General features: G+C 53.0%; 2 protein-coding genes across 2 annotated transcripts; both read left to right on the top strand.

Moving 5' to 3' along the window:
• Positions 1–210: 210 nt before the first annotated feature.
• On the top strand, positions 211–516 carry G0S2 (G0/G1 switch 2). The gene has a single exon (XM_008949597.1). The coding sequence runs from the start codon at positions 211–213 to the stop codon at positions 514–516; it is 306 nt and encodes a 101-aa protein (XP_008947845.1).
• Positions 517–7,155: 6,639 nt separating this feature from the next.
• On the top strand, positions 7,156–10,427 carry HSD11B1 (hydroxysteroid (11-beta) dehydrogenase 1; the record flags this gene model as incomplete). The annotated part of the gene is made up of 5 exons (XM_008949598.1): positions 7,156–7,243; positions 7,858–7,988; positions 8,565–8,676; positions 9,281–9,466; positions 10,284–10,427. Coding segments are annotated over exons 1-5 (661 nt in total), but the record flags the coding sequence as incomplete, so codon positions are not given.
• Positions 10,428–11,199: the final 772 nt, after the last annotated feature.

Consider the following 11,199-nt stretch of genomic DNA (forward strand, 5'->3'; position numbering starts at 1 on the left):
CCCCCCCGGCTCGGGATCCCTCCTCCTGAAGGAGCAAACACCAAACGTCGCTGCTTGAAGCTGGGCCGGGGGTGTCTCGGGGGGCTGCGCAGAGCTTGGGCTGCATGGAGGGGTCTGGCTGCTCAGGAGGAAGCACCCGGATTTGACTAACCCCCCTGTCCCTCTCCCTTCTCTTGCAGAACTGACATCTTCCAAACCCGCTGCAGTAAAATGGAAACCATGCATGAGCTGATCCCCTTTGCCAAAGAAGTGCTCAGCCAGAAGCCCAACAGGAAAATGGTCAAGCTGTACATGCTGGGCAGCGTGCTGGCTTTCTTTGGCGTGGTCATTGGGCTGGTGGAGACGGTGTGCAGTCCTTTCACCTCGGAGGGGAGGCTAGAGGAGGAGGAGGAGAAGAAACCTGCCCCTATGCAAGAGCAAACGGTTCCCCAGAAACAGGAGGATTTGATAGTGGAAAAAAGCAAGAAGCCGGTGGCAGTGCAGAGGGCCCTGGTGACCAGACAGGCTGGCCACTAAGAGCCCCACGGCCAGAGAGGTGCCTGCTGAGCAACCAAGCACAAGAGACTGCTGTCCAGTCGCACCTGGAGGTGGTTCCAGCACGAAGAGAGGCGATGGCTGAAGGACACGGCAAGTGCAAGACTTGGAAGAAGCGAAGGGTTATATTTGCTGCTGTGCAGCAGTGGGGAAACAATACCTTTTGTTGGTATAAAAATGTGCAAGATGCACAGCAAGGTTTCTTATTTTTATTACAGACGCATTTTACAACATTTTGCAAAATCAATAAATATTTTATATGGTACCAGTGCTCCCGAGCTGCCTTCATTTTCCAGCGTTCTCTTATGGACTTTGCAGTGGGGTCTCACTCACACCTCTGGCTCCTCCTGGGGGGAGCTGGGGAAGAAGCTGCTCTGGGAGTGAGGGGCTGGTGTTGCCAAGCATTGAGCAGCTGTCCCCTCCCAAAATGAGCCAGCTAAAAACGCGGGGGCAGGGTTTGTCTCTCGTGTGACAGACACATGCCCAGAGCCGAGGTGGGGCTGTAATTCCTGGGGTTATCTGGGTTTAATGACACAGATTTGTTTCTCTGCAATCGTCGTGTGTACCCAGAACCAGCTAAAAAAGAACAACTGTCATCCCCCAGCAATCCTCGAACAGGCTATGGCTGCTGCACAGCTTAAACTTAACATCTCCTGCCTCTTGTGGGATCCTTCACAAACCCACCACAGCCACCTAATTGTGCAGCATAACATTCGCTTCCAGAACTGGAAAGGTCACAGATGGAAAAGCAGAGGCATGGAGGGACACGATGGCACAGTCATCCTGGAGAGTGTGGAAGGAGGGATCCAAGCCCCAGGACTGTGCCCAGGGCACTGCCAGACTTCTTAGAGGACCTTCACCTATTTACAAAGCTTTCCTGAGCTTAGTAAAAATCTGCTGCATTCAGGACCGTGTCATACTAGTCAAAGAAACCCTCCAGACAGCCACAGCTGAAAGATCCTGACCACGCTAGGGAAGGGAAACGGCCCCTGCCAGTCGTGACTGGGGCACAAAATCCTCTTCACCTGCCCAATGGCAAAGACACGGCCGGGGGCAGGGGGAGGAGCAGGCTCCACACCTTGCAGAGAAACTGGGAGCTGTACCAGCAATACACCTCTATCTAGTTAAAAGCAAACAACTGATAAAAACAGCAGGAGATTATGGAAAATGAAGCACTGCCTGACACCAGTGCTGAAGACATCGCTCCTCCCAGAGCTCCCAATCTCACATCAGAACCCCAAAATAGAAGAACACAGCTGAAATTCACCATCACGTTTTCATAATGCATAACCATGTGATTCATTTTGTTGACAATTCTTTCTGTCAAAAAAAAAAAGCCCAGCAGCACATTGTGGAGGAGGAATCCTAACGAGCCTGCACAAAAATCTCTGCTGAAGCTTCGAATCAAATGTAAGGTTCCTTTTCCTCATGGGGAAAAGAGCAGAGCCCAATTAAATTAAAAACAGCCTGTGAGAGAGCTTTCATTTAGTCCATGATTTAGCCTTCTGGTCTCTGCGAAGGTTGGACAATCTAACACTTCAGTGATAGCAATGGAAGTTTCAGAGGCAAACAGGAGAGGAGAATGAGGCCTGCAGAAAGCCAGGAGCCACAGTGTGTGTCCACCCCGCCCTCCAGCCGGCTGTAAGCAGGGTGCACGTTTGCAGCACTGCCCAGGGACACGAGGGCTGACCTGGAATATTCCATGCCACGCTTGGTGCATGGATAGACCAGGGACCTGAGTGTCCATGGCTGTGCCAGGCGTGAAAATTTGCCAGGTCTGAGCTCCTCCCTCCCGCACTCACTCAGAAGCATCACTGCTGCAGCAGAGCTCGACGGCTGGTAACGGACTAAACCAAGAGGAGAATCCTGTCTTTGGCCAAGGCAGCTGCAAACTGCCAGCACACGCTGGGTCCCAAAATTAGCCTTCCTCTACAAGCTGTACGTGTCTCACCCTGCCCTGCAGGAAAGGGAAAATTATAAAACTGAGGGGACAGAGCTGGTCTCAAGCAGTGCAGCTCGCATGTCCAGGGTGACTAGGGAGCCCCAGGCAAGCCCAGCCAGGACAGGCTCCACCACTGCTGGGTTTGGACCTCAGGTTGTCTTAACACACAATGCCTCCTCACACCATGCCAGCGACCTGCTTCCCACATAGTTATCCAGTCATGGAGTTTATAGGCTTAAAGCAAAGAGGTTTGCGGAACAATGAAAATAGCTCCTCCTAAGGCAGCTAACGGGATTAGACAGCTAAACCAGGCACTGCACCCGTGGTTCTGGAGCCAGCTCAGTAAAATCAAGTCCTGCAGAAGACCATCTCCTGCCTGCTGACGCAATGCAGGCTCAGGGGTTGTAACCTCCTGCATATTCCCTCAAAGGGGCAGCCTGAGAGGTCAGGCCTACACATTGCCATCTCCAGGGCAGATTGCATTGCTATTAGACAGGACCAGCTCTCTGCAGACTGGTGAACTAGACATGTATTAACAGCCCATTTTACCACCATGACTACATAAAGTCTTATTTAAACCACACCACGATCAATTCAGAGTGCAGGGAGGCTCAGTAATCCATTTAACAGCACTGTAACTATGACGAGTGACAGACCTGCCAGATGAAGCAGATCAAAAGGCTTCAGCAAACTTCCCCGTCCTTAAGCCCTGGCACAACTCCCCAGACCAGCCTCCTTCTCCACCTCATCTCCTGAGGCCTCACACCTGCATTTTGACACCAGACAGACTGCAGGAGCAGATGCAACCCCACACAACCAGCCAACAGGCATCCACACACTGGCAGGGGAGCACGGGGGAGCCAGCCCAAAAGCCCAGGCGTGAACTGCAGAGAGAAATTCACATTACAGGTACTGGTATATACCAGAGAGGACCCAGGTGGGATGAGATGTGCTGTCAGTGTTAGTGAGGACACCTCAGGCAAGCTGCAGTGGAGAAGCATATGGAGCATTTAAGACCGAGTTAAACCAAAGTCCTGAGGGAAATGTTCTCGGGCTGCGTGTTGCCCAAGGTGTGGGTTAGATTGCCAAGCATCACATCAGTTCATTTCTGTTATTCTCTTTCTTTTAAGACTTGTCTGAACCCAGTTTACTTTCACCTGCAATTGTGACATTTTCCTGGTGCATTAAATCCCCAGGAAAATTGCAGCTGGCATGAGAGCTGGGCGGTATTTATCTGTACCCATCCTGGAACACCTCTCCAAAGATCTTATTTTGCCTTGGAGCCGTTGCCCAGGCTTTCATCATACAGAGTTGAAGGCCACCTAAAACCCAGCAGCCTTCCTTCATAGGCCAATCATTCCAAGGGCATGAGCCAAATACCTTTAGAAAGCCCTCACCCACTATTTGCAGTTCAGCTCCTGGATGTTTCAAGAGCTGCCAAGCTAAAATTAGGGGCCCAGATAAGCATATCAGCCTCTGCCACCCAACACCAAGGGCACTGGGAACGTGGGCAGCAGCCAAGATGTAAAACAGCCACAGTACCAAAAATCAAATATCAAAGCAGCAATTCCTGATGTGGTCACGGAGGAAAAAAATTAATTTAGTGCTTAGATACTGCTTAAACAACACAGCATCTTCTCTGTACCAGCAGCAAGTAGAAATACCATCTCAAACCAAAACCAGTCCTACAATCAGCTGAGGTCTCCCCTGGGACCCGGGTGTGTTTCCCAGGAGCAGCCCAGCCAGGACAGCACCGTGCAGCACCTGCAGGATGGCAGCTCTGCCCACGGGCCGTGTCCAGGAGCCCCGGCTATGTGCTGGAAAACACACACATCTGTCACAGCCCTGTAGAACCTCACTGACAGGCACATCAGCCTAGCGCAGGAATAGCTGAGGGCAGCCCTTGACAGCAGTGACAGCCTCATCTGCAAGGGGAGAATCAGATCTGTGCTCATGGTGCAGTGTGCTGAGAGAGCTGGCCATGAGCTGGAGCGTTTTCATGTCTGCATGTTGAAGGAAAGCAAGAGGGAAAAAAAAAAAAAAGAAAATCCTCTGCATTTTTTAACAAAGATGTGATAATGGGTTGAAAAAAGTCAAGCATCATTCAAAAGCAGGAAAAAAATAAAAGAAGTGATATCCCAGCTCCTGCCAAGTGCTTCTGAGTCTTTGAGCTGCATGCAGGAACCTGTCCCGGCCCCAGCCCTGCCCCAGAACGTGCTCTCTGCAGGCACTGCAGGGGCTCTCCAGCAGCTCCCCTTCGCCAGCTCGGTGTCAGAACGAGTTCCCTTCACAACTTCAATTCCTCCAAGGGAGCTCCTGGCAGCCCCAGCTGAAGAACCTCCTCTGTGCCGAGCATCACCCCTTGAAAAACAGCCTTCGTACAGACAAGTGATACAGAAGCAACCAGCAGCAGGTGGATACATTAGGAAAATTCTAGTAAAGCCCTTTTAGAAGGAACAGGCTACTCTCCCCCTGTCCCTGGGGCTCCCTCTCAGTGGGCCAGGGCCAGACACACCCCTGGGCTCCCCTCTGCCAAGGCACGAAGGTTTGGCAGCAGTGGGACCAGGACCAGCTAAGATCAGAAAACACTTCTGCACTGTCACCTTCTCCTGCCCTCCTCTCCTTTCCCTGTCCACCGCCAGCAAAAGGTTAAAAACAAGTTCTGAAGTTTCACAGAGCAAAACAAACCCAGAAAAAGCTGTGAGTGGGAGCGAGGAGCAGCAGCGCCCTGGAAGGGCGACCAGCAGCCAAGAGCAAACCCACACTGGCAGGGAAGCAGGGCCAGATCTGGCAGCTCCTGCAGCCCCCGCAGCCCCCGCCCTGCCAGGGACCACCCCGAGTGGCACATACACAAATTTGCTTTTATAAAAACTTTGTTATGTCCAAAATAGTCAGTATTTCAGTCTGTCATTACCAGCTACTTTGTTTCACGCAAGAACGCCAACCCAGCCTGCAATTCTCATCAAACCACAGGCCAGCATGGCAAGCGCAGGGTTTGGCTTGGTAGCCACCAGGCTGCCGGCACCCACAGGGAGCAAAGAGCACCACCACTCTCCCAACACGCCTGCAGACAGTGCCCAAAGGTTGGCAGTTATCACCTGACTGCAGCACCCCCCTGCTGGGAGTGAACACCGGTATCTGACAAGAGCCTCTCTCCTGCCAGCGACACAGACAGGAACACAGGTCTGTGTTACAGAGTTAATTTTTTATTCAAGCCACAGAATGAAACAGTTGCCCCGTGACCATGGCCCAAGTTCAAAGCAAAGGGAGGCAGGAAAAGGCAGACGGACTGTACTGGTGTTATCTGACCAAGTGTGGGTTAGCTTCTTATCAGAGTGAGAGTTGAGAGTGAAGGGGAAAGGCTGAAAAAAAAAAAAATCAATCTATAAAGCAGAAGCAATGCCAGAGAGTTCCACTGCCCTACCAGGTACCCCACCAAATTAAATCGTCTTTATTTTAAAGCTGCAGCAGAGGAAAGAAAATCTCTTTAATAATTCTTTGTGGCTGGTTATGGCAGAGGGGTCTGCAGGGGACCACCACGGCGCTGCACCCACCTAAGTGGGACCGTGGTGCAGCCCCTGCCCTGCAGACGAGGCTCGTGTCCCAGCACACCCGGCCCTCCCCAGGCTGGGAAGGCAGAGGCTGCCCCAGGGGCACACACAGCTCCTGCAGCACGGCCCCAGCCCAGCAGCACCAGTACACTGTGATGGAGATCCCAGTGCCAGACCAAAGCTGGGACACAGTCTGGACCTATTGTGTAAGACCAATGGCACCGGCCTCGCTGCCGCCGAGGCGCGGGCGGACGTGACGTGGTTTATCCCCAGATTATATTCACCCCACAGCAAGAGCAAAGCCCTTGCAAAACTCAAAGCAGTAACCACGGTAGCAAGGACCCTCATTTCTCTGCAGAAAACAACATTCAGGATTTCATTGCAAACCTCCCTCCGTGGTGCTGGGGTGGTTGCACCCCTCTGATGGGTTCAGCTCAGCCTCTGCTCCCTCCTCTGCTCGCAGGAGGAAGTAGAGATTAAATAAACAAAACAAAACTAAATCCTTCCTCAACAAAGCGTTTTTGGAGCTGTTTGGGGCTGGTAGGCACTGCTGGGCCCCTGCTGTCCAGCATCCCAAGGCAGGCAGCTGCTTTGGGGTGCAGGCACCGATGTCCTGGGGAACACAGGACCTCTGCTACGTGTCGCCCCCCCCAGCAGTCCCCGGCCACTCCCTGGTGCCTGACCTGCTGCAAGCAATCCGACCTGGATGGCATCTCCATGAACCAGCTATGTGCCAGCAGGAAAAGGAAACGATGTTTAACCACCTGCACTAGGCTGCCTCTGATGCTCTCCAAGTGAAACTTGATGCTGCTCGGCAAAGACACACCTCTTCCAGGGTGTTGTGCGAAATTCTGCATTTTAACGTGGGACAGGAAATGTGAAAAGAGCCGGGCAGAACCCAAAACACGCCGCTGGTCAGGCCGAGGTCCCCCAGCTCCAGCGGGGAGCAAACCAAAGGGCTCGTGTCGCTCATCCATCCCCCCGTGACTTCCCAGTGCTTTGGAAGCTGCAGCTCCCTCGCTCGCAGGTTGGAGAGGATTGGCATCGCTGCTTCCCCTGGGGCAGCTCCGCAGAGGGATTTTTTTCTTCCCTTCTCTTTCATGCTTTATTTCCTGACTCCACAGTGGTATGGGTCTGTTGCAAAAGATTTTCATTCCGTTTTTGGGATTGGTTTTGGCCTTCTGGTTTTATTCTACGAGGGAGAATTTCAAACCGGGTAAGTATTAAAAGTGGATCTGTCTTTAAGGAAAAATATTAAAAGCCACATTTCAGTGTTTTGCGTAGGAACTGTGCGGAGCTTGGACCAAACCACGTCCAAGTCTTTGTCTGGTGGTTGATACTTGAAAGTTGTTTTAACTAAGATTTGGAATCAAGCTGAGCAAGTAACATGCAGCAATACTTCCCAAGGGATCAGGTGAGGCAGGGGGTCTGAGACAGAGTGGGCTCTGAACACTCCATTTTCCAGTGGGCAGCAAAAGAATTTGTAAGCATGACTTTTAAACCCTGGATGTTCATTTCTGAAGCATACACTTAGTGGATAGCTTTTACTACAAAACAGTTGGGGTGTTTCTAAGTTGTGTCCCGACCTGTGGAAGAAACCCCCTGGAAGAGGGGAGGCTGTCTCTGTGTCACTGCATTCAGGAGGAGCTGCAGCTACTCCTCAGCGCAGCTCTTCCCAGCAGATGGAAGAGCTGTCCTGGTGCCGGACACTGAGCTTGCAGGCTCACTCAGCTTCCAGTTAACTGCTTACTCTGAAGGGCAGTAGGGGATTTAATTAGTTTTTTTTCAATAGCATTTGGCTAAGTTGAATCCCTGTGCCTTGGTCCCCAGAGATGCTGAAAGGGAAGCGGGTGATTGTCACCGGAGCAAGCACTGGCATTGGGGAGCAGATGGCGTATCACCTGGCCCGGATGGGATCCCACATCTTCATCACAGCACGGACAGAGGCCAAGCTACAGAAAGTAAATGGCAAGCGGAGCGCTGGCACACGCGTGTGCAGGGCAGTGCACATACAAACACACGCAGGCCAATCTCACGTGGCAGGCACACACATGAATACGTGCCCGTGTCCTCGCCCTGGCACAGACACCAGATGGGGACAGTTACAGTCACGGGTCGGGATTCCTGTGCGGTCTGGGGCTCCCGCACACACAACTCCCTCTCCTGCAGGTACACGTCGTATGTTTGAACTCGGGTAGTTGTGTACACATCTCACCATACACACGGACTCCCTCCGCACACACACACCCTCATTCCACTGCAGTGATATACCGGCTGCTGCTCACCCTGCCCGCCTGTGATCCCGGCACAGGCTGCCCCAGTCCAGAGCCAGAGCGCCTCGGGGAACACGTTCACTACAGGAATTGTTTTTCAGGCTCCCATTGAAGCTTAAAAGGCTCCAAACATCTCTCCAAAACTCCAAGCCACTGTTTGAGGGTGGGGATACATCACAGGGAGCACAGGCACCCTCTTCTGCTACCGTAGCAGGCTTCCTGGGGCAGGAGGAGGGGTTCTGACCCGCTGTGTTGGTGGGGCAGGTGGTGGAGCGGTGTCTGGAGCTGGGAGCAGCCTCGGCGCGGTACGTCAGCGGGACCATGGAGGACACGGCCTTCGCCGAGCACGTGGTGAAGGAGGCAGGGACCTCCCTGGGTATGTTTACAGCCTGCTCTCCATAGCGACTGCATCGCGCCTTGGCTGTGCTGGTTTTTGCATGGAGATGGGGTGAGGTGGGAGAGATCTGTCCCTGGTTCTGCCCTTTGCACTCCCACTCCTCCACCCAGCTGCATCCCTCCAGCTCAAACCAAACCACGCTCTCGACTCCACCTCTGTGCCCTGCTCACGACACCCTGTTCCGGTGTCACCATCCTGGGTTTCATCACCCCCAGCTACTGTGGCCTGAGACCATTTCCCAGGCCTGTAGCTATCGTGGTTATCGCATTTCCGCAGCCCCCACCCCTATTTCTGCTCCACGGGGAGCACTCCTCCTTCCGCTCCAGGCCCACAGACAACTCAAGGACGATCTCCCTTGTCCCACAGTATTTGTGTTCTGAACCACAAAAAAAAAAAAAAAGGCACAGAATTTTTTACTGGCAGCCACCTGGGTGGTACCTTTACTCCAGAGATGACAGGTCACAGCTCTGACCCAAACCCCTGGTTCCTTTCGATTACATCTGCTCTGCTCCCAGGAAGGGCTCTGTTTCCCTGGCTGCAGCCCTCTCCCCCCCAGCAGTAACGCCTGCTCCTCTGCCTGCAGGAGGCCTGGACATGCTGATTCTTAACCACGTCGGCACATCGTACTTCGGTTATTTCAACGGGGACGTTGGGCACGTACGAAAGCTCCTGGAGATCAACTTCCTCAGCTACGTGGCAATGGCCACGTCTGCCCTGCCCATGCTGAAGGAGAGCGAGGGCAGCATCGTGGTGGTTTCATCCATGGCAGGTGAGTGGGGAGCAAGGTCGGTGACATGGGATTCCATCAAAAGACACCATTTCAGAAGCCAGTAGCATGCAGAGACACCAGGCACTAGAGGAGCCAAAACTGCTCAATGCACTCAAAAACAAAACCCAACACCCAAACTCAAATCCAAATATTTTTTCTATTTTCTCGATGGAATTTGTTCCCTGATGAAATCCAATCGTCCCAGCTCGCTTTTTGACCAGCCCTGTAACTAAACCTCACACCCTGGTGCCAGGCTCATTAGAGCAGCAGCGCTCACACACCCCATTTTATGGGGAAAAGCAGAAATGCAGTAATTTCTCACTGCCTTGGTTCTCTGACTGTTCATCTGGGTTTGGCAGGTCAAGTTCCCAGTAGTATTTGTAGAGGGAGTTAGTGACCAACTCTTATTCACAAAAACACACAGCTCTAGTGAATTTCTGTTCAGTGAGCAAACAAGATGAGTAACAGATGTCCCTGCTCACAGCCAGTGTCTTGGCTGGTCTGCTGGCGATGAGCTTAGCTCAGTATCCACAGACAAGAATTTAAACTTTGCTCCATCTCTGCTCTCTGAGGGTGTCATAGTTGTTGCAAGTTGCTCATAATCCGAGCAGAGACATGAGCAATAGTGTTGGCCTGGAGGACTTAAAAGAGCTGGAAGCTGCCGGGAATGTTTGTAATGCTGCTGTTCAGGTGCCAGGGTGACATTTCACTAACAGTAAACTCCCTTTGGGTAACACACTTTAGCTGATAAAGGGTGGAGCAGTGGTTCAGCCAGAGCAGCTTTGTGAGCTATAACAGAACTTTGCTCCGTGTCCAGGTAAAGTTGGGTTTCCATTTACGGTCCCCTACTCTGCGACTAAGTTTGCCTTGGACGGATTTTTCAGCTCCCTGAGGCAGGAATTCACTATTCAGAGCATTAACGTTTCCATCACGCTCTGCATCCTTGGCTTCATCGATACCGGTAAGACCAACGCTGTCTGATCCTGCTGACAGGAGCTGAGCAGCACCTTCTCAGCTCCTTATCCTGCCCTTCACCTCGCTCTCCACCAGCCCTGCCCTGTCACCTTTGCTGCTGCTTCCCCTCCGGTAGCACCACTGCATGCAAACACACCCTGGTCTTGAGGGATCCCACCTCTCTTCCACCAAAAAACAGCCTCAAAACTCACTTCTTCCCTCATGCTACATAAAACCAGCCACTACCGTATACAGGCTGGCACAGCCTGGCACTCACTTCACGCAAGGGCTGTGCCAGCCTTCCAGCACCCACTGAGGGTGATGCAGCAGCAAGGTACGGGATGCATGTGCACGGTTAGGGCAGCTGAGGAATTCAGACCTGTGAATTGACCCCGTTTGATGCGTGTACCAATACACCAAATTTTAACACTCACTTCACAAGTCCAGCTGCTCTCCCTGCTTTATGCCAACGGGCCAAGCTGCCCCAGCCCCTCGGGGCTCAGCTGCCCTGCTGGGTCCCCTTCCAGCTAGGGCTGGGGAGCAGTCTGGGGCTCACTCACTCCCCCTGGTCTGCTCTCCATGGGCCCTGGGCTCTGCTCCCCCTTGAGCCCCCTCGGGCTGGGGTCCTCCTGGGGCTTGCTCGCTCCCCCCTGGGTTCCCCGGGGGTCACTTGCTCCCCTCAGTCTGGGTCTTCCTCACTCCCGCAGCTCTGCTCTCCCCTGGCCGTTGGCTGTCCCCCGCACCGCTCGGGGCTGCACGCCCCGGTTCCGCGTCCCCCT

This window comes from Merops nubicus, unplaced genomic scaffold (assembly GCF_000691845.1).
Source record: "Merops nubicus isolate BGI_N331 unplaced genomic scaffold, ASM69184v1 scaffold27731, whole genome shotgun sequence".
Taxonomy (NCBI): domain Eukaryota; kingdom Metazoa; phylum Chordata; class Aves; order Coraciiformes; family Meropidae; genus Merops; species Merops nubicus.